The 24,477-nt window shown below is 44.0% G+C and overlaps 1 protein-coding gene across 1 annotated transcript in view; it reads right to left on the bottom strand.

Annotated features, from left to right (window-relative positions):
* Positions 1–24,477, bottom strand: part of LOC141265747 (meprin A subunit beta-like) — a 108,757-nt gene that overhangs the window by 46,636 nt on the left and 37,644 nt on the right. Inside the window, exons 7-8 of the mRNA XM_073679208.1 lie at positions 19,079–19,254; positions 14,867–15,082 (exon numbers count right to left, since the gene is read on the bottom strand). Coding sequence (XP_073535309.1) covers positions 14,867–15,082; positions 19,079–19,254 — 392 coding nt within the window. The remainder of the gene's footprint in view (positions 1–14,866; positions 15,083–19,078; positions 19,255–24,477) is intronic.

The following is a 24,477-nucleotide window of genomic DNA, read 5'->3' as shown; positions in this document are numbered from 1 at the left end:
AGGGGCTGCTGTCCAAGTCTTGCCGTCCCCACGAGTTGTGCGTCAATCCTCTTTATCTCAAAGTTCCTCCACTGCTTCTGCCTCCTCAACCTCCTCTCTGTCCTCCACCTGCACCCAAAGCCTGTCTGGTCATGCCACAAGCTTTCTAACTGCGCAGAAGGGATCCTGCACACCTCCTTACTATGCTGGCAATAGGGCTCAACGTCATCAGGCGGTTTTTACTTTGAAATGTCTGGGAAATGTGAGTCACACAGCTGAGGAGTTGTGGTCAGCTCTGGAGAACCAATTTTATGAATGGTTGTCTCCACTGGACCTGAAACCAGGGAAGGCCGTGTGTGACAATGCTGCAAACCTGGGTGCGGCCCTTCGCCAGGGCAATGTCACACACGTGCCTTGTATGGCTCACGTATTGAACCTGGTTGTCCAGCAATTTTTAGCCCACTATCCCGGACTAGATGGCCTTCTGCAGAGGGCACGGTTGCTGTGTGCTCACTTCCGCCGTTCGCATCCCGCAGCTCAGCAACTTACATCTCTACAGAAGTCGTTGGGCCTGCCACTTCACCGGCTAAAATGCGATGTGCCTACCCGGTGGAATTCAACTCTGCACATGTTGCAGCGACTGTGGCAGCACTGACAAGCCCTGGTGCAATACGTTCTGACGTATAGCCTGGGCCAACGGGATCCAGAGGTGGGGCAAATCACGCTGGAGGAGTGGTCTCAGATCAGGGACCTATGCACCCTTCTGCACAGTTTTGAAATGGCGACGAAGATGTTTAGTGCTGACGATGCCATTATCAGCATGACTATTCCGGTGATTTACATGCTGGTGCACATGTTAAACAGAATTCGGAGTCAGGTGGTGGCACAAGAGGAGGTGGAGGAAGTAGAGGAGGAGGAGTTGTATGCGGAAGGGCTAACATCTGCAAGGTCCAGACGGTCGGCAGCACCAAGGCGGCAGGCATGTGAGGGTGGGGGAGATGGTTTTACCAGGGCGCATGGTAGCAGCCAAACTAGTGAGGAAGGTGCAGGAGCCCAGGAAGAAGTGGAGGACGAACTGATGGAAGACTCATCAGATGAGGGAGACCTTGATCACATTTCTGTTGTGCGAGGTTGGGGGGAGAGGACAGAGGAAGGAAGCATGATTGTTACCTCACCACCAACACAACAGGGACTTGGTGCTCCTGGATGCGCAAGACACATGAGTGCCTTCTTGCTGCACTACCTGCAACATGACCCTCGAATTGGGAGAATTAGAAATAATCCTGACTACTGGGTTGCCACACTGTTAGATCCCCGGTACAAAAGTAAATTTGCAGAAATAATTCCTGCCATAGAAAGGGATGCACGCATGCAGGAGTATCAGCAGAGACTGCTGCAGAATCTTACATGTGCTTTTCCACAAAACACCAGTGGTGCACGTAGTGAATCTCACAGTTCCAACTTGCCAACCGTGGGACCGTCGAGTGTTCAGCACCCAAACCGTAACAGAAACACAGTATCTGCTGGTAGCATCAATTTTGCGGAATCATTTCACCTCTTTTTTAGCTCATCCTTTGCAAGGCCACAGGAGACAAGAAGTCTGACACATAGTCAACGCCTAGAGACGATGGTACAGGAGTATCTCCAAGTAAACATTGAAGCCATGACTGTGTCACTGGACCCTTGCTCTTTTTGGGCTTCCAATCTGGATAAATGGCCGGAGCTCGCCACTTACGCCTTGGAGATCTTGTCATGCCCCGCAACCAGCGTTCTGTCTGAACGTGTGTTCAGCGCTGCTGGTGGTGTGCTGACAGATAAGCGCACACGGCTCTCCACTGATAATGTAGACAGACTCACGTTCATAAAGATGAACAAATCATGGATCCGAAACAACTTTTCTACCCCTGTGTCATCCTGGGGAGAGTAAAAGCTTGATGATTGGTTAAAATCACCTCACCAACCGTTTTAAGCTTTCAAATTACTAATCATGTTTATCTGTATCTTGGCTGGAAAATAATTTGGGCTTTGTAGCAGTGTGCAGTACTGATTCTATTAGGCCATCTATACTAAGCTCCACCAGATTTAAAATTAATAATAATTTTTAGCTGCATCTAGCCCGGAAAATAATTTTGGGGCTCCGAGATGCGCAAGACACATAAGTGCCTTCTTGCTGCACTACCTGCAACATGACCCTCAGAATTCGAAGTAATCCTGACTACTGGGTTGCCACACTCTTAGATCCCCCACACTCTTCGATCAACCTTTTCATTTTAATAAAGCATTAGCAGGTTATTAGAAACTGAAATCAAACAGTTTTCAACTCAAAACTTTATTCTAGGTGATGTTACATTTGCACATAGGACCTCTTGTTCGAAAGGAGCTTCTGAACTCTCTCGTCCATTGAATTTGTCAGGTTTTGGATGGTTTCTGCTTCAATTGTTTTGCATGAGGACAGAATACCCTCCCAGAGCTGTTGCTTAGATGTGAACTGCCTCCCGCCATCATAGACACTCCTTTTGATGATGCTCCAGAGGTTCTGAATGGGGTAGAGGTCAGGGGAGCATGGGGGTCACACCATAAGTTTGTCCCCTTTTATGCCCATATCAGCCAGAGATGCAGATGTGTTATGTGCAGCATGAGACGGTGCATTATCATGCATGAAAATGATCTTGCTGTGGAAAACACGGTTCTTCTTCTTGAACCATGGCAGGAAGTGCTGTTTGAGAAACTCCACATACATTAAGAAGTTCATCTTTACCCCTTCAGGGATCCTAAAGGGGCCGACAATCTCTCTCCCCATGATTCCAGCCCAAAACATTACTCCACCTCCTCCTTGTTGGCGCTGTAGCCGTGTTTGCGTGGGGTGTCCATCAACCAGCCATCCTCCACTCCATTCATCTGGACCATCGAGCGTTGCACGGCACTCATCCGTGAACAAAACAGTTTTGAAATCAGTCTTCATGTAATGTTTGGCCCACTGGAGCCGTTTCTGCTTGTGTGCAGTGGATAGAGGAGGTTGACAGGATGGCGTACGCACAGCTGCAAACCTCTGAAGGACCCTGCATCTTGTTGTTCGGGGGACGTTGGAGGCACCAGCAGCTTCAAAAACTTGTCTGCTGCTATGACAAGGCTTTTTTGCCACTGCTCTTTCAACCTGACGTAATTGCCTGTAGGAAAGAGTCCTCAATTTGCCCTTATCAGCACGCACACGTGTGTACTGTGAATCAGCTACATACTTCTTGATTGCCAAGACACTTCATCCTGATCATCGCACAATGTTGATTGTAGTCATGCCTTGACCTAAACACTCCACAATTTGTTGCTTCTCAGCATCCTTTTTGTTTCCCATTTTGGCAGAAAATGTAGGCTGCTTAATAATGTGGGACAGCCTTCTTAAGTAGTCTTGCCGTTCATTGGACACACCTGCCAAACAAATTAGCACAGGTGTCTGCAATTGCTTACAGTGATATAAAGAGCCCTGACACACATCACCATCAATGAGTTTAACTGACAAACAAACAAATTCTTCCCTTATCACTCCTAAACACTTTTTGCATAATAATTTGGAACACAGTGTACATGTGCTTTTCCACAAAACACCAGTGGTTCTTGTAGTGAATCTTACAGTTCTAACTTGCCAACCGTGGTCTGTATGAAGTTGTTCAATAAAGGCCCCAAAATTAAGATAACATAGACGGGAGAGGTCTCTATGAATAGGAATTCCTAAGAATTTGATACCCTGTGAGGGCCAGGCAAAGGGAAAGTTGGACTGGATGGAATCCTGTATGGATTTGGGGAGGGAGACATCGAGGGCCTCAGACTTCGCTGTATTGATTTTAAAATTTGACCATGTAACAAAGTGATCTATTTCAGCAATAACAGACTGCTGATGGATATATGTGATTGACATCATCAGCAAATGCAGAGCACTTGTACTCGGCGCCTCCCACCTCAATCCACCTAATATTGGGGTTATGGCAAATTGATGAGAACAGGTGCTCCGTCACTAGGATGTATAAGAGAGGGGACAGAGGACATCCCTGCCTTGTCCCATTGGTGATTATTAAAGGTGATGAAAATGTTCTGACGCGCCCCCTGGGCCTTGGGACATCCGGAGCCGGACCCTTTTTAGTGGATGCTGGTGGTTGTAGTCTCCGTGGCGGCGACCCGGTTCCGTGGCTCAGGGCGGTCAAAGCAGTGGCGGAACTATTTATGTGGTTTTGATGTTTAAATGTCCGACTACGCCACCCGTGGACTGCGGTCAGAGTGAACCGCCGCTGCAGGGCAGACCGCTGAGGCTGGTGTTGTGGGTGCAGCCTCAGGGCAGTGTATGCGGAGCATGGGGGTGATGGTGCAGGGCAGCAGCAGTAACGACACGAAGTCAGTGATGCAGTCCAGGGCCTTTACTCACAGTTCTTATTATCCAGACCACTTCTGCAGGTAACGGCTGCCCACGTCGTACTGTGCTCACCAGGTGAGGGGCTCAGACAACTCCCAGATAACTTTGGAGTGCTTCACAGGACCCCCTTTGTGTGTCCTTTGTCTGGCCCTTCTTACCAACCCTTCTGTCCGGCTGCCTCGGGCCTCCTCTTGGTAAACTTGGCGCCAGTTTCCCTGACCCTATGTGCTGCCCTCCTAGCGGGTGTAGCGAGGGGCTGCGCCACATAAAATGTCACAGCCTCCGGTTTCTAGCTGAGGGTCGTTTCCCGCCTCCACTAGTTTCGGGGACCTGTCTCCCCCTTTGGCCTGACCCCTCCATGCAGGTGGATTCGGGCGTGCGGTGGCGACTCGCCCTTCCACACCCCTGGGATCCCTTAGTTCCTCGTTCCTGGAGCCTTCTCCGCTCCTCTTCCTTCCTTCTCCCTCTTCCAGGCCTGGGCCTCTGTTACTAGGCCCGCCTCTGGAGCAGAGCTCATGCAGAGCCCCTGCTCCCTGTCACTTCTGCTCAGACTTCTCTGCACTGAACTAAGATGGTTCCCACCTTTTATACTCCCTTCTCAATGCACCCAGGAACTGCTTCCTCCCTGCTCCTGCACTACAGGGTTCCCCTTCCTCAGTGTTCCCTCCCCCCACTCCAGCCAGGGACAGGGACTGTCGTGCCCATCTCAGGGGCATATTGATCGCCCAGCCCCACGGCAATGTGGTGTAATGCATGCAGGTGTCGGGGTCCTGATCCACACTCCATCCTTACCTGAGAGTGAGATATCACACCTCTGGGTGAGGTGCAATATCTCTGCAGCAACCGAGCCCTCGGGGTGCTACAGTTCCATTTATCTTCAGCCTAGGTGACGCATTGCGATACAGGGCCGTGATTTTGGCTATAAAAGGGTCCCCTAGACCCCTACCCCAAGCTTTTTAAGAGAATAATATATGGCGTGCCCGGAGACTCTATGGAATGCTTTCTCAGCATCCAACGAGAGTATCTAATTACAAATTTTTAACTGCATCTAGCCCAGGAAATACTTTGTGCCTAGTAGCAGTGTCTGCTAGTCAGCGGATTATCCCGGCTGTTAAGCAAGCTACACCACCTGTAGTCTGGACACTTAATTTTTTCAAAGGAAATGCTTCGGGACCACGGGATACTCAGTGAAGAGCATCAGGAGGCACCCCAAGGCATAGGGGCTGGGACTGGCGGTAGGACGCCTTGCGGTGGACAGCCGAGCTCGATCCTTATAAAAGCTTTTTAACTGCAGCAGCTTTAGTGGACGCTACTGGAGCTGGAATTACGCGGCTGCTGGCATGAGACTTGCCCTTCAATAGATCCTTGTAAAAGGATTTAAAATGTATTCATTCAAATTAGAGAGACTATTTAAATTAAAAAGCTTAGAGCTGCCTCCACCACAGGGGGGCTCGCTCGACCCACCAGCGGACAGGCACCAGTATTGGGAGAGGGGGGCTGGCCGTCAGGGTCCACCGCGGCTCTGGAACAAACGGAGGTGGCACGGGCAGGAACGGATTGGCCGTGTCGGCTTCTCACTTTTTGGATTTTAGAAGGGCATGACATGCCTATATCTGTGTCTCCCCCTCCTTTTACTCCTCCACCTCTTTTCTTTTCGCATGACTATATGTACTTGTCACTTTTCCATGTGTTAGTTATGTCTTCTGAGCAGTTTGTCAGCTTTTGAACACCTTTGAAGGTGTTTTCTATGTGGTTCTATGTGTTTTTGTTTGCCTGCCATTGGTTTTAACGGTGTTCGAAGGTGTTCGACGAACAGTTCGACGAACACAAGGGTGTTCGACGAACCGAACCGAACTCGAACACTACGGGGGTGGCTCAACACTAATTATGAGTACCAATAGGTTATATTGACAGTTAGAATGAGTTAATGCAGCAAGTCAATATTTGCAGTGTTGCCCCTTCTTCTTCAAGACCTCTGTAATTCTCCCTGGCATGCTCTCAATCAACTTTTGGACCAAATCCTGACTGATAGCAGTCCATTCTTGCATAATCAATGCATGCATTTTGAAAGAATTTGTTGGTTTTTGTTTGTCCACAAGTTCTCAATGGGATTAAGATCTGGGGAGTTTCCAGGCCATGGACCCAAAATCTCTATGTTTTGTTCCATGAGCCATTTAGTTATCACCTTTGCTTTATGGCAAGGTGCTCCATCATGCTGGAAAAGGCATTGTTGGGCGCCAAACTGCTCTTGGACGGTTGGGAGAAGTTGCTCTTGGAGGACATTCTGGTACCATTCTTTATTCATGGCTGTGTTTTTAGGCAAGACTGTGAGTCAGCCGATTCCCTTGGCTGAGAAGCAACCCCACACATGAATGGTTTCAGGATGCTTTACAGTTGGCATGAGACAAGACTGGTGGTAGCGCTCACCTCTTCTTCTCCGAATAAGCTGTTTTCCAGATGTCCCAAACAATCGAAAAGGGGATTCATTAGAGAAAATGACTTTGCCCCAGTCCTCAGCAGTCCACTCCCTGTACCTTTTGCAGAATATCAGTCGGTCCCGGATGTTATTTCTGGAGAGAAGTGGCTTCTTTGCTGCCCTCCTTGAAACCAGCCCTTGCTCAAAGAGTCTCCGCCTCACAGTGCGTGCAGAAGCACTCACACCAGCCTGCTGCCATTCCTGAGCAAGCTCGGCACTGCTGGTAGTCCGATCCCGCAGCTGAAGCAGTTTTAAGATACGGTCCTGGCGTTTGCTGGTCTTTCTTGGGCGCCCTGGAGCCTTTTTGACAACAATGGAAGCTCTCTCCTTGAAGTTCTTGATGACGCGATAGATTGTTGACTGAGGTGCAATCTTTGTAGCTGCGATACTCTTCACTGTTAGGCCATTTTTGTGCAGTGCAATGATGGCTGCACGTGTTTCTTTAGAGATAACCATGGTTAACTGAAGAGAAACAATGATACCAAGAACCAGCCTCCTTTTAAAGTGTCCAGTGATGTCATTCTTACTTAATCATGACTGATTGATCCATTAACACAGGTGTGGGTGTTGATGAGGACAGGGCTGGCGATCAATCACTAAAAAGATGTTAGCTGCTCCTTTTAAGGCAGGACTGCAATGATGTTGAAATTTGTTTTGGGGGTTATAGTGCATTTTCTGGGCAAATATTGACTTTGCAAGTACAGTAATTGCTGTTAAGCTGATCACTCTTTGACATTCAGGAGTATATGCAAATTGCCATTACAAAAAATGAAGCAGTAAACTTTGGAAAAATTACTATTTGTCTCATTTTCAATACTTTTGGCCATGACTGTACTTAACAAAAAAGTGTGAAACAACTGAAAATATATTCTAGGTTCTTCAAAGTAGCCACCTTTTGCTTTGATGACTGCTTTGCACACTCTTGGCATTCTCTTGATGAGCTTCAAGAGGTAGTCACCGGAAATTGTCTTCCAACAATCTTGAAGGAGTTCCCAGAGATGCTTAGCACTTGTTGGCCCTTTTGTTTTCACTCTGCGGTCCAGCTCACCCCAAACCATTTAGATTGCGTTCAGGTCTGGTGACTGTGGAGGCCAGGCTATCTGGTGTAGCACCCCATCACTCTCCTTCTTGGTCAAATAGCCCTTACACAGCCTGGAGGTGTGTTTGGGGTCATTGTCCTGTTGAAAAATAAATGATGGTCCAACTAAACGCAAACCGGATGGAATAGCATGCCGCTACAAGATGCCGTGGTAGCCATGCTGGTTCAGTATGCCTTCAATTTTGAATAAATCCCCAACAGTGTCACCAGCAAAGCACCCCACACCATCACACCTCCTCCTCCATGCTTCACGGTGGGAACCAGGCATGTAGAGTCCATCCGTTCACCTTTTCTGCATCGCACAAAGACACATTGGTTGGAACCAAAGATCTCAAATTTGGACTCATCAGACCAAAGCACAGATTTCCACTGGTCTAATGTCCATTCCTTGTGTTCTTTAGCCCAAACAAGTCTCTTCTGCTTGTTGACTGTCCTTAGCAGTGGTTTCCTAGCAGCTATTTTACCATGAAGGCCTGCTGCACAAAGTCTCCTCTTAACAGTTGTTGTAGAGATGTGTCTCCTGCTAGAACTCTGTGTGGCATTGACCTGGTCTCTAATCTGAGCTGCTGTTAACCTGCGATTTCTGAGGCTAGTGACTCGGATAAACTTATCCTCAGAAGCAGAGGTGACTCTTGGTCTTCCTTTCCTGGGGCGGTCCTCATGTGAGCCAGCACTTGATGGTTTTTGCAACTGCACTTGGGGACACTTTCTAAGTTTTCCCAATTTTCGGACTGACTGACCTTCATTTCTTAAAGTAATGATGGCCACTCATTTTTATTTACTTAGCTGCTTTTTTCTAGCCATAATACAAATTCTAACAGTCTATTCAGTAGGGCTATCAGCTGTGTATACACCAGACTTCTGCACAACACAACTGATGGTCCCAACCCCATTTATAAGGCAAGAAATCCCACTTACTAAACCTGTCAGGGCACACCTGTGAAGTGAAAACCATTTCCGGTGACTACCTCTTGAAGCTCATCAAGAGAATGCCAAGAGTGTGCAAAGCAGTCATCAAAGCAAAAGGTGGCTACTTTGAAGAACCTAGAATATATTTTCAGTTGTTTCACACTTTTTTGTTAAGTATATAATTCCACATGTGTTAATTCATAGTTTTGATGCCTTCAGTGTGAATGTACAATTTTCATAGTCATGAAAATACAGAAAAATCTTTAAATGAGAAGGTGTATCCAAACTTTTGGTCTGTACTGTGTATATAAACCAGAAAAACCTCACCAGCACCTCCTATTGTCAACTGGTGCCAGCTGCTGTAACTATAAAATATATCAAAAGAATGCAGCAGCACTCCATATGGCCAAGATATGTCTTAACAATGAAAATATTAGATCTAAACTGTTTTGCTTAGCAACAAGTACTTACAAAAAACGAAGGTTTTTAGCGCATAAATTGGCCAATTCATGTGTGCTCATCAACCACGGCAAGGTAACCTCCCCCTGATGGGTAACTACTCTGCCTTACATGCCACTTTTGGGCTACAAGCCTACAACTAAATGGATAAACATGTCTTCTTCTGGGCTAAAAACACCTACATTTAAAGGGCATGCAGAGCTGTTTATACAACACCTGCTGGTTAATGGGAGGAGTGCAGAATCAGGCAAGAGGCAGTTACACCCCCTTATAGTAATACAAACCAGAAAAACCTGACCAGCACCTCCTAATGTGAACTGGTGCCAGGTGTTTTTAGCCCAGAAGAAGACATGTTTATCCATTTAGTTGTAGGCTTGTAGCCCAAAAGTGGCATGTAAGGCAGAGTAGTTACCCATCAGGGGGAGGTTACCTTGCCGTGGTTGATGGGCACACATGAATTGGCCAATTTATGCACTAAAAACCTTCATGTTTTGTAAGTACTTGTTGCTGAGCAAAACAGTTTAGATCTAATATTTTCATTGTTAAGGCGTATCTTGGCCATATGGAGTGCGGCATTGTTTTGATATATTTTATAGTTACAGCAGCTGGCACCAGTTCACATTAGGAGGTGCTGGTCAGGTTTTTCTGGTTTGTATTACTATAAGGGGGTGTTGCTGCATTCTTTTGATATATATATATATATTATATATATATATACACATACACACACACTGCTCAAAAAATAAAGGGAACACTCAAATAACACATCCTAGATCTGAATGAATGAAATATTTTCATTGAATACTTTGTTCTGTATAAACTTGAATGTGCTGACAACAAAATCACACAAAAATCATCAATGGAAATCAAATTTATTAACCAATGGAGGCCTGGATTTGGAGTCACCCCCAAAATTAAAGTGGAAAACCACACTACAGGCTGATCCAACTTTGATGTAATGTCCTTAAAACAAGTCAAAATGAGGCTCAGTATTGTGTGTGGCCTCCACGTGCCTGTATGACCTCCCTACAACGCCTGGGTATGCTCATGATGAGGTTGCTGATGGTCTCCTGTGGGATCTCCTCCCAGACCTGGACTAAAGCATCCGCCAACTCCTGGACAGCCTGTGGTGCAACGTGACATTGGTGGATGGAGCGAGACATGATGTCCCAGATGTGCTCAATAGGATTCAGGACTGGGGAACAGTCCATAGCTTCAATGCCTTCAACTTGCAGGAACTGCTGACACACTCCAGCCACATGAGGTCTGGCATTGTCCTGCATTAGGAGGAACCCAGGGCCAACCGCACCAGCATATGGTCTCACAAAGGGTCTGAGGATCTCATCTCGGTACCTAATGGCAGTCAGGTTACCTCTTGCAAGCACATGGAGGGCTGTGTGGCCCTCCAAAGAAATGCCACACCACACCATTACTGACCCACGGCCAAACCGGTCATGCTGAAGGATGTTGCAGGCAGCAGATTGCTCTCCAAGGCATCTCCAGACTCTGTCACGTTTGTCACATGTGCTCAGTGTGAACCTGCTTTCATCTGTGAAGAGCACAGGGCGCCAGTGGCAACTTTGCCAATCCTGGTGTTCTGTGGCAAAAGCACGGTGTTGGGCTGTGAGCACAACCCCCATATGTGGACGTCAGGCCCTCATACCACCCTCATGGAGTAGGTTTCTAACCGTTTGTGCAGACACATGCACATTTGTGGCCTGCTGGAGGTAATTTTGCAGGGCTCTGGCAGTGCTCCTCCTGTTCCTCCTTGCACAAAGGCGGAGGTAGCGATCCTGATGCTGGGTTGTTGCCCTCCTACGGCCCCCTCCTCGTCTCCTGGCGTACTGGCCTGTCTCCTGGTAGCGCCTCCAGCCTCTGGACACTACGCGGACAGACAAAGCAAACCTTCTTGCCACAGCTCGCATTGATGTGCCATCCTAGATGAGCTGCACTACCTGAGCAACTTCTGTGGGTTGTGGAGTCCGTCTCTTGCTACCACGAGTGTGAAAGCACAACCAACATTCAAAAGTGACGAAAACATCAGCCAGAAAGCATTGGTACTGAGATGTGGTCTGTGGTCCCCACCTGCAAAACCACTCCTTTATTGAGGGTGTCTTGATAACTGCCAATAATTTCCATCTATTGTCTATTCCATTTGCACAACAGCATATGAAATTGATTGTCAATCAGTGTTGCTTCCTAAGTGGACAGTTTGATTTCACAGAAGTTTGATTTACTAGGAGTTATATTCTGTTGTTTAAGAGTTCCCTTTATTTTTTTGAGCAGTAAAATATATATATATATATATACACACACATATACATATATATATATATATATATATATATATATATATATATATATATATATATATATATATATATATATATATATAGTGACAAAGTCACGGGCAGAATACTGTAGGGCAGATATGTTTCACTGAGGCTATTAGCTTCAGTGATGTGAAATATGGAAGTTTTTCTCCTGCATGGTAGGTGCAGAGAGGGTTAATCAGCCATGTTTAAAGGGCATGTTTTATGAGAACAACCATAGAGCGGGCGGGTTGTTGTTATTCATATCTCCACCCCAGGGTGTGGTCTGGGCTTTAAATAGCCAGCCTTTTCACTCAGGTGTTGGTCAGTATCTGGAGAGAGGAGCTTGCATGTGGTGAGCTGAACCGTGTGTATTTTGTTTTGCCATTATGCCGAATAGGCTGTGTTTATTTTACAAACTCTTGGTTGGTTTATGACATTTTAATAAACCAACCCGAAACTTCAAGAGACAGTGTTCCGTGTCTACCTCCGTGTACAGCCGAGCAAGCCGCTTTGCCACTATATATACATATATATACACAGTGGGTACGGAAAGTATTCAGACCCCTTTACATTTTTCATTCTTTGTTTCATTGCAGCCATTTGGTCAATTCTAAAAAGTTTATTTTTTTCTCATTAAAGTACACTCTGCACCCCATCTTGACTGACAAAAAGCAGAAATGTAGAAATATTTGCAAATTTATTAAAAAAGAAAAACTGAAATATCACATGGTCATAAGTATTCAGACCCTTTGCTCAGACACTCATATTTAAGTCACATGCTGTCCATTTCCTTGTGATCCTCCTTGAGATGGTTCTACTCCTTCATTAGAGTCCAGCTGTGTTTAATTAAACTGATAGGACTTGATTTGGAAAGGCACACACCTGTCTATATAAGACCACAGCTCACAGTGCATGTCAGACCAAATGAGAATCATGAGCTCAAAGGAACTGCCCAAGAATCAATCAGAGCTTTCATGCGTCTTGGCATGCTTTCCACCAGTTTTTCACACTGCTTTTGGGTGACCTTATGCCACTCCTGGCACAAAACATGTAAGCAGTTCTTTTTTGTTTGATGGCTTGTGACTATACATCTTCCTCTTGATTACATTTCAGAGGTTTTCAATGGGGTTCAGGTCTGGAGATTGGGCTGGCCATGACAGAGTCTTGATGTGGTGCTCCTTTATCCACACATTGATTGACCTAGCTGTGTGGCATGGGGCATTGTCCTGCTGGAAAAACCAGTCCTCGGAGTTGGGGAGCATTGCCTGAGCAGAAGGAAGCAAGTGCTTTTCAAGGATAACCTTGTATGCGGCTTGATTCATACGTCCTTCGCAAAGATTAACCTGCCCAATTCCAGCCTTGATGAAGCATCCCCAGATCATCACCGATCCTCCACCAAATTTCACAGTGGTGCAAGACACTGTGGCTTGTATGCCTCTCCAGGTCTCCGTCTAACCATTAGCCTACCAGGTATTGGGCAAAGCTGAAAATTACACTCATCAGAGAAGATTACCTTACTCCAGTCCTCTATGGTCCAATCCTTATGGTCTTTGGCAAACTTCAGCCTGGCTCTCCTTTGCTTCTCATTGATGAAAGGCTTTTTTCTAGCTTTACATGACTTGAGGCCTGCCTCTAGGAGCCTGTTACGAACTGTTCTTGCTGTGCACTTCACCCTTGCTGCCATTTGCCATTCCTTTTGTAGGTCACTTGATGTCATCCTGCGGTTGCTGAGTGACATTCGAATAAGATGACGGTCATCCCGGTCAGTGGAGAGTCGCTTTCGCCCTCTGCCGGTCTGTAGTTTTGTTGTCCCCAATGTCTGCCGTCTTCTAAATTTTAAGGAGGGAGGCAACATGACGCTCACTGTATCCCTCTGCTAGTAAAGCCAGAATTGAGCCCTTCTTTTCCTCACTCAAGACTTTTCTTTTCAACTCCTTTGCCATGGTTAAAAGTTATTTTTTCATTCAAATTACTTTTGGGCTATTCCAAGCACTAGTTTTGCCATCCAGCTTGTCCTATTGCAAGAGGATTGTGAAGACCACAGCAGTGTTTTTTATACATTCCCTCGCTACATAAGATTTGGTTCAGGTGATCACCTAACCAGAAGCACATTAAATAGAATGAGGTGGACTTTGGTTGGAATTCAACTGACACTGAAATATATATATACAGGGTGGTCCAAAAGTAGGTGGACAGAAAGTGTAATAAGGTTATGAAGGGGGAGATTTATCAAACATGGTGCAAAGTGAAAGTGGCTCAGTTGCCCTTAGCAACCAATCAGATTCCACTTTTCATTCCTCAAAGACTCTTTGGAAAATGAAAGGTGGAATCTGATTGGTTGCTAAGGGCAACTGAGCCAGTTTCACAGATCGATCTCCCCCAAATCTGTTTTCTTTTCAGATAATTCAGATAACACATAATGGCAAATAATTTAAATACAGATCAAAGAAAATGGATTTTAACAGAGTATTGGAAATCTCAAAATGCTGAAACCGTTAGAGCAAATTGGGTTGAAACAGTTGGTACTCAAGCCCCAAAGAGACAAACCATTTACCGCATTCGTGACAAATTCAATGCCACTGGCTCAATCCTTAATGCTCCAAATACTGGTCGACCCAAAACAGTCTGTACAGAAGATAATAAACAACTTGTTGCTGAAACATTTGTTCAGAGTCCAAAAAAGTCCATCAGAAGAGCCTCTTTGGAATTGGGAATTTCACGAGCTTCTAACATGCAAATCCTGAAATCTATTGGGTGGAAAGCTTATCGTCCACGTCTAATTCATGGGTTATTGGAGGATGATCCAGACTGGCGGCTGCAATTTAGTGTTTGATAAATCTCCCCCTTCATAACCTTATTATACTTTCTGTCCACCTACTTTTGGACCACCCTGTATAAATATATATTGATCTGGAGCACTGAAAATAAAACTTATTAGGAAAATTTACCAACAATGAAGTATTATTCTTTTTATGTACTGTATATGTGTGCTGAATTTCAGTTGAGCAGTGGTCAGCTCCTCCTCAGTGTACCCTTTCCAAATAAATACAAAGCAGGAGTTTTGCAATATCTTAAAAGTGTAGTAGGTGGGTGGTGAGTCCTTAAAATAATTTCACTTGGTGGGCCAATAAGCCCCCTTCCAGCACTGGCTCTGTAAGTTCTTATAAAATACATATACACAAGATCAGGCAAGAAATAAAAAAACATTTTTTTTTAGAATTTTTGCTTACAGCAGTTGTAGAGTCGATTTAACTTTAAGACGTCATTGGCACTTAAATCCATTTGCTTCCCGATGAGATTAATGAACACGGCATTCTTCGTTTGAATTGTTGGATTCCCGGTAGAGAAGGCTTTGTTACTGTAATGCATGACAGATGTGTAGTCGTATGGAACACCTAGAAACGACGTCTGTGTATCACCATATGACAAAAAATTGTGACTCATACCTTAAATAATAAAGAAAAATGATTTGTTAATGCCCTACATTTATACAAAGGATACTCTTGTTTTTGTAGACCATAGATTATTGTTTTGTGGGTTTTGTTTTTGCTCAGTCATAGGGATAAATTGTCCTAGGCCAAACTATACCTGGGGGTGTAAAAAAGCCTAGGCCAAACTATACCCCTCCAGGCTGCAATATACCCCCCTTGGTGGATTAAAATGTCCTAGGCCAAACTATACCCAGGGGTATAAAATAGCCTAGGCCAAACTATACCCCTCCAGGCTGTAATATACCCCCTAGGGGGTAAAATGTCCTAGGTCAAACTATACCCGGAGGTGTAAAATAGCCTAGGCCAAACTATTCCCCCTCCAGGCTACAATATACCCCTCTATTATATGAGCCCTTGTAAATTAGATAGATTTTAGATGCCATATTTTACCCCTCCAGGCTACAACCCCTCTATTTTCTATTTTATGAGGTTTCAAGACGTTATGACTTTTTATATTATGAACAGTCAAATTAGTTGAATATTACGTTAGAATTGCAGGATTCTTTACCTCATTATACCTTTGTGGAAGTCTAATATTTTTATTGATTGAAGTTTTTCTGGTTCAAGTGCTAAGTCTATGTGTTTACAACTTTAAGATTTAAGTCAGTGACCTTCTCACATTTCTTACCTGACAAATTAGAACCCCTATTAAAATGTTGAAAAATTAAGTAAATCTTGTGTATATCACTTAACGTTGCTGATATCAAGGGAGGTATAATCTGGCATAAGGGGGTATGAAATGGCCTAGGCCATAATATACCATGGGTATAATCAATCCTAGGCTGATTTAATCCTGGGTATAGTCTGAACTCGGGGTATACTATGGCCTGTTACACCAATAATATAATTCTCCAGGTCAGTATGAGTAAGCAGATACCAAACATATATAGGTTTTTTTTAAGTGGTGAAAAAAAAATTGGAAATTCGTGGAAAAAAAGAAAAAAAAAGAACGTTGCTTGTGTTGCTATTTTCCGAGATCTGTAACGATTTCAATCTTCAGGACATTGCGCTGTGTGAGGGTTTATTTTTTGCATCCTGAGCTGATGTTTTGGGATAGATACGATGTTTTGATCGCCTCTTATTGGCTTTTTTTTGCAATGTTACGGCAGTCAAAAAACGTAATTCTAGCGTTTTTACTTTGATCTTGTTATGCAGTTTACTGATCAGATTAATTTACTTTACATTTTGATATATCGGACGTTTACTAATGCAGCAATACCAAATATGCGTATGTTTTATTTATTTTTTAATTGTTTTATTTTTAATGGGGCAAAGAAGGGAGTGATTTAAATTTGTGTTTTTTTTATTTTTTTCATATTTTTACTATATTTAATAATCCTTTTAGGGGACTGGAAGCTGTGATCATCTGATCACTTCTACTATAGATAGCACATTGGCACTACTATGTATAGCTAAAATCACAATCTCCTATGAATGCCAACTACAGGCTGGCTTTCAGAGGAAAATCGTGATAACAGGCACAGAGGCCTTCAACAGACGTCTGGCTGTTATAGCAACCCATCGGCCCACCACAATCACATTATTGAATTGTGGAATGACATGCCTCCCTGCCGACACGTGTGAAATGCCGCTGCCAGAGATTGATAGCGGCATTTAACAGGTTAACCCGCACCACTCGTGGATGTTAAAGGCACGTTGTGGCTGATTAAATCAGCCAACATCTGCCAGGAAAGATGCAGGCTCGGTGTGTGAGCCCGCATCAAAGTCAGAGACACGACATATGTCATGAAGAGGTTCATATATCACACAAGAAAGACATCATAATGCAGAAAGTTAACGGTTAACACTTATCCCTAAAAAAGCTACTGAACTTGTGTTGAAAGGCTACATCTGAACACTATTCAGTGTAATGTAAAAGTTTGTGAACCCCTGGTAAAAATTACTGTTATTGTGAACAGTTAAGCAAGTTGAAGAATAAATGATCTCTAAAAGACTTAAAAAGTTAAAGATGACACATTTCCTTCATATTTTAGGCAAATGTATATATATATATATATATATATATATATATATATATATATATATATATATTCTTTCATCTTTTACATTTTAAAAATTAAAAAAAGGTACAATAGGCCGATGCAATAGTTTGGGCACCCTGCATAGTTAGCACCTAGTAGCACCCTCTTTTGAAAGTATCACAGCCTGTAAATGTTTTTTGCAGCCTGACAAGAGTCTTTCAATTCTTGCTTGAAGTATTTTCATCCATACTTCCTTGGAAAATTCTGCCAGTTCGGTGAGATTTCTGGGTCGTCTTGCATGCACTGCTATTTTGAGGTCTAGCCACAGATTTTCAATGATGTTCAGATCAGGGGACTGTGAGGGCCAGGGTCATTGTAAAACCTTCAGTTTGTGCCTTTTGTCAGAGCTCAAGTTGCAGTTCAAGTGAAGGTCTGGGGTGCTGGATTTCTTTTTATACACACCTACTAATTAATCGATCATTTACTGAGCACTGGTGAGGATGTAAACTAGGATTGGGTGCATTATATGACCAGGCGACAAAACTTTTGTCTTGCCAAAATCTGACCATTCTGTGTTCATTAAATGAACAATATTTCAGCATTGATGCCAATTTATTTTCTTAACCTAAACCAAATTTGGGAGGGTTTCAGCTTTCAAAAGAGTAATTTATAAAACCAATGGATGAATTTAACTTCAGGTTATAAGCTTTTATTTATATAACATGGATAAGCAACATAACTTCTGTCAGGGAGTGTAGTCTATTGTGGATTTTATGATCATTGTCCATTTGCAGAAGCCATCCTCTCTTCAACTTCAGCTTTTTTACAGATGGTGTTATGCATCAAGAATTTGTTGAAATTAATTTAATCCATTCTTTTCTCGACCCAAGAAATATTCCCCGTGCCATTGGCTGCAACACAAATAATGATCGATACACCCACGTGCTTAATGGTTGGCGAGATGTTCTTTTCATGAAATTCTGTGCCCTTTTTTCTTCACACATACCTTTGATCATTGTGGCCAAACAGTTCTATTTTAACCTCATCGGTCCACACTAGTTGTTTCCAAAATGTATCAGGCTTGTTTAGATATTCTTTTGCATACTTCTGGCGCTGAATTTTATGGTAAGGACACAGGAGAGGTTTTCTTCTGATGACTCTTACATGAAGGCCATATTTGTGCAGGTGTTTCTGAACAGTAGAACAATGAACCACAACTGCAGAGTTTGCTAAATCTTTCTGAAGGTCTTTTTCAGTCAAACAAGGGTTCTGATTTTCTTCTCTAGCAATCTTACGAGCAGCTCTCACTGAAATTTTGCCTGTGCTTCCAGAACTTATCTTGACCTCTACTGTTCCTGTTAACTGCCATTTCTTAATTACATTTTGAACTGAGGAAAGGGCTGCTTGAAAACGATTTGCTATCTTCTTATAGCCTTCTGCTTTGTGGACCTCCACCATTTTATTTTTAGAGTGCCAGACTGCTACTTAGAAGAACCCACAGCTGCTGTTTTTTGGCACAAGTTTAGAGGAGGCTGGGTTTTTATTAAGCGGGGAAATTTGCATCACATGGCCTTTCCTAATGAAGATAGTGGACAAGTCATAACCCTAACAGGCTAAGTAAGGTCTGAAACCTTGGTCAAAGTTATCGTAGCACACAATTCTCAAAGGATGCCCAAACTTGAGCATCGGCTCATTTTCCGTTTTTTTTTTTTTCATTTTAAAAATTGCAAAAGACATTATAAATATAAATATATATTATATATATGTATATATATATTTTTTTTTTTTGCTTAAAATACAAAGGAAAGGTGTCACCTTTAACTTTAGGCCTTATAGAGATCATTTCATCTTTAACTTGCTTAACTGTTCACAATAACAGTAATTTTAAACAGGGGTGCCGAAACTTTTACATGCCACTGTATATCACAATACTTCTTTATTGAGAATATTCTGATTCTTTAAAACTTACCAAACTGAATATTGTCCCACAAGATTGTCACATAGTCATCCCTGTCTGATCGTGACTGCTCGTGAAAAAATCCCAGAGCATGAAGGAATTCATGTTGGACAATTTCTATTGTATCACAGCCGATTCCGATAGAAAGTTGTTGCTTCCCATTCCGCATTCCAACATATGAATAACATCTAAAGAAATATACATGTAATGTATAGTAATAGTGTATGCATTATGTAAACATGATGACGTTTGGCCTACTAAACTTCTTTCTATGGAATATAATAAAATTTTCAGGTAAATGTTATATCAGTTCCTGATTTCTTAGTTGTTCTGTTTCCAATGTTGGTTTATTAATGCATACTTCACATTAAAGGGACATTATCAGCATCAAATCACTGATCAAACCAAGTAAAACTTGGTGCACCTTTGGCGAGGCCAAACTTTGAAGTGCACCTTCTCACTAGGGACTTACCGCCCAGTAAAAAACAATAAGAACCTACATATGGCCAATTGGTATGAGAGGCACTTCCAATGCATGCGAAAACTCAAAAGAAAGGGAAGCTCACTAGCCCATATAATGAAAGTGTAGCGCCGGCGTGCCAGCATGCCTCTGCTCCCCTCCCCCGGCAGGGACACCGGCTCACTCACCGCTTTGGCCGCCTGTCTCATGTCCCCGCTCCTGCATGCCAGGGACTGCACACTCCTGGCAGGTCTCCAGGCAGCGCACTTGGGACACGCGCTCATTCCCGGTCTCTTAAAAGGACAGCCCTCTCCCTCGTATTGTATCCCCAGCCAATAGCTGGGAGACACTTACTATTTAAGGCACCTCCATCTGTTGGGAGGTGCCTGAGCAACATTTTAGTTAGTGTGTTTCTAGCCTGCTTGTTGTTAGGTCCTCTTTGTCTGCATTGTCTGATATTGTTCCAGTGTTTGCTAACCTGTAGCCTGTCTGCTATCTAGAGCTGCACAGTCTGAACCAGTACCAAGTGGCCTTCCTGTCTGCTGTCCAGAGCCATACAGTTTGTACCTGTTCCAATTGGCCGTCCTGTCCGCTATAAAGAATCGTACAGTTTGAACCAGTACCAAGTGGCCGTCTTGTCTGCTCTATCGAGCCGCACAGTCTGTAACTGTTCCAAGTGGCCGTCCTGCCCTGTCCAGGACTCAGTATCCAAACTAACATCTCTGACCCATGGGGATAGCTGCTACTGTTGGACACTACCCTGGAGTGGTACCTGATAGCTACCTGCCACAGAAGCGTGACCTCATCATCAGAGATACTAGTGAATACCAGGTAGCTGCTTAGTTACGTCCCTCCAGAGTAAGCCTGGCACATAGCGCAGTGAATCCACTATCCATCGGCGTACCAGAAAGGATAACAAACTTTATTGAGAATCATGACTATACATGATAAAAACAATTAAAACTATGCATATTAGGGAGAGTCAAGACAAGACATATCCCCTAAATCCAAGACCTATCTAATAATGATGCCATGTAAAGTAAAAGTTTGGACGTGGCAAAAAATATACCTGTGAGAGGTAGGTGGATAGGGAACAGAACCCCAATGCATGTTTCACGATTGTTTCTTCCTGGGGGTGTGATGATTAAACGTTTGGCCTCTTTAAACTCTTTATATGAAATATAATACAATTTTCATGGCAAATGTTACATTAGCTCCCTATTTCTTAGTAGTTCTGTTTCCAATTTTTGATTGTATTAATGCATACTTCACATTAAAGGGACTCTGTTGGCACCAAGTCACTGTTCAGACCAAGCACAGGCACTCGGTGCACCTTTGGCGGGGCCAAACATTGAAGTGCACCTTCGCACCAGGGCCTTACTGCCCATAGCAGCAGACAACGTGGCTGTAATGAGGCCCATGAGCTGGAGAAGCCCGGTGCAGAGTGGCACCACTTCCCCCAACTCCTACCGGATGTCGTCGCAATTTTAACGCTATCTGTACCATTGAATAGAATGGTGCAGGAGGGAGCTATCAGGTCCCTGCTGCACCACTCATTCTGTGCATCTGAGTGACTTAGTACAGCAGGAGCGATGACATCACTACATTGCACCTCCTGGTGCATGTGCCACCAAACGGCGCATCTGCCACCAACGGCAATGACAGCGCCAGCATGAGAATTCAAACAGAGGAGGCAGGTCATTGAAACAGCAGTAACCTAACCTGTCATTCACAAACCAGAGGCAGACGGAGAGGCTGGGGAATCATAGATAGGGAGAAGACCCAGTGCACAATCCAGCCCTGCTGCACTTGAAACTAATTAACTTAACCCTTCAAACAGTGACTACAAAGCAGATTTCTTCAACTAAGGTATTAATGCAATCAGTGTAACAGCGCCAATAAAATCATGTCTTTACTTTAGATTCCACTTTTGTGCTGACAAGTCCTCTAATAAATACTCTGAATAAGGGAAACTATTAGGTCACGACCCCACTATCAGTATTTTCAGGGCTGCCACCAGGAATTTCGGGGCCCCATAGTGGCAAAATTTTTGGGCCCCCTTGAGACTCCGCCTCCATCCCTTGAAACTTCTATAGTCCCCCCGCCCACTCTTGGAAAAACTCCACTTCTGCACCCCGTCCTCACCAATCACACATTACCAGTTCCCAGTGAACAATAGATCACATACTGTACATAGCCAGCAGCTTTTGTTTTGGCCAAAAGATTTTTAAAGCCGCCACCACGATAAGGTAGACTCTTCTGGCCAGGCCCTACTCTAACCTATTAAAATTTTCTTAAAATATCCAATACTCTTTTAGGTATATTTTTATTTATTTTTCTTTAAGGGAATGTGTCATATACATTTTTTAAAATGACCAATAATGCCACATACAAGGAATACCGCCACACCATGACCAGTCCACATATTGCCACCACATAGTGACCAAATAATACCACACAGAAGGGACAAAAACCACCACACCATGACCACACCACACATTACCACCACATTGTCACAAATGCTACAATACTGATCATTAATAAAAGAACACAATACTAATATTACCATAAGTGCCATTATACATGGGAGCTCTGTACATGGTATACAGTGTATAATGTAAGTGTACAGGTAATCTAGTGATCACCAGTGACATTATACACAGGAGCTCTGTATATAGTGTACAGGTAATACAGTGATCACCAATGACATTATACACAGGAGCCCTGTACATAGTATATAGTGCATAGTGTCAGTGTACTTGTAATACACTGACACACCGGTGACGTCTCTAGGTGAAGTCCTTCATCTTCGCTTTTCTCCTTCATCCAGCACAGACCGCCATCAATTCTTCAAGCCAGGACTTGTCTCTGCATAAAATAACACACAGTTATCTAGAGCACATTCCCCAACTTCTACATTACACAGCTAAATACAGACGTGCACCTACCATTAATATATAATTAGTTATTATGCAACCCACCATTCCACATATAAATTGTAATCCACCACTGTGCCCCCACTAACTGTAAATAGCCACTTTCCCCACCTAATAAATATATAAATTAATTAGAACCTGTACTCTTTCCCCCAATTTATTACCAGTCACTCTCCTGCATCCGCAACGCCCCCCACTTTGTACCTCCTGCTCCCCCGATTCATTATATTTACATGCACCCTCTGCCCCAATTCATTATGCCATGTCCGTGCTCTCCCCACCTCCACCCTCTATTCATCATCATTTACTCTCCCCCTGCCCCCATTCACCATTTGCTCTCCCTATCCCCTCACTCCCAATTCATCATGTGCTCTCCCCACTTCCATCTCCCAATAAACCATGCGCTTATCCTCCCTCCACTCCCAATTCCCCATGTACAGCTCATTCTCCCCCCTCACTTCCAATTCTCTATGTGCAGCTCATTCTCCCCCCCATTCCCAGTTCCCCATGTGCAGCTCATTCCCCCCCGACTTCCAATTCCCCATGTGCAGCTCATTCTCCACCCCACTTCCAATTCCCCATGTGCAGCTCATTCTCCCCCCACTCCCAATTCCCCATGTGCAGCTCATTCTCCCCCCCTCACTTCCAATTCCCCATGTGTAGCTCATTCTCCCCACCACTTCCAATTCCCCATGTGTAGCTCACCCCCCTACTCCCAATTTCCCATGTGTAGCTCATCCCCCCCACTCCCAATTCCCCATGTGTAGCTCATTCTACCCCCCCAATTCCCCATGTGCAGCTCATTCCCTCTCCACTCCCATTTAATAATTGTATTTAAAAAAATAAAGTTGTCGTACTTACCCCTCATGAGATCCCTGCAGAATCTGCTCAATGCCACTGCCGCCAGGTTCTCCTGACTTCTGGTCATGTGACGGCGCATACACGCCGCCACATGACCGGAAGTCAGGAGAAGCATGAAGGAGCTGCTGCAGCTGCGGAGCTCTGGTAAGGAACCAAGCGCCGAGATGTGCGCCGCCTAAGGCAGCGCACGCCCCGGTGCTCGGCACTTTATTACAGCATGGGGCCCCATGAGCGGAAGCACAAGATGGGGGCCCCAACTGGGCCTGGATCCCCCCTCTGTACTGCTGCTCACGGGGCCCCATACAGAAGTAAGGGCAGTAATGCCCTGATGGCGACTCTGAGTATTTGGTCAGTATTTGGTCAGTATTTTTTCTCAGGAGTGGGAGCCAAAACCAGGTGAGGAACAATTAGAGAAAACGTTTAATAGAAACAAGTACACGAATTCTGCATTTATCACCCACTCCTGGTTTTGTCTCCCACACCTGAGAAAAAATACTGACCGAATACTGACCAAATACTGATAGTGGGGCCGTGGCCTTAGACATACTGCTGTGACAGGATGACATGGGATGAATTATATCTTTTCAAAAATTGCAATTGTAACAGTTGATTGGTTTTGTTACCTAAAATAACCTTGAAAATTCCAAATAAGATGTATTTGGTCCAAGTTCCTGCACCTATGAAATCATACAATTTATATCTTGGTCTTCAAATCCTGCTTCCACAGCTGTAGTGCTCTAGAAACTATGTCTTACATTTGGTGGCCCTGTGATATAGTCAGCACCTTTTGATCCTAAATATACTCTTAATGTGAACATACACATACTATAGCTAGTGTACATTCTTTAGGACATTCGGACATTCTTTGCGCTAGCCAATCTGTATAGCAAATCATAGGGGTTGCCCTGGCATTCAACCCTCAACCTCTCTACAGTGACCGATGGAGTAATCTGTCAGAGAGTGGTCAGAAAGCCGCATCAATACCAGGTCAGGGATAAAATGAGATTTGTCAGGCTGCAGGATAGTTAAAATAATGAACTGAGGTAAAAATCGAAAATCAAACAGACTGAAGAAGAACAGAAACGGAACCAAAGCAAGTATAAACTATTACTGGTGTCTCCCAGCAGTATGCTGGAAGTTTAAGCAAGGTGTGG

This window comes from Phyllobates terribilis, unplaced genomic scaffold (genome assembly GCF_046119375.1).
Source record: "Phyllobates terribilis strain yellow unplaced genomic scaffold, ASM4611937v1 Scaffold_4__5_contigs__length_816908805, whole genome shotgun sequence".
Classification (NCBI taxonomy): Eukaryota; Metazoa; Chordata; class Amphibia; order Anura; family Dendrobatidae; genus Phyllobates; species Phyllobates terribilis.
Note: the sequence above shows the minus strand (reverse complement) of the source record. Positions and strands in the feature narration are given on the sequence as shown.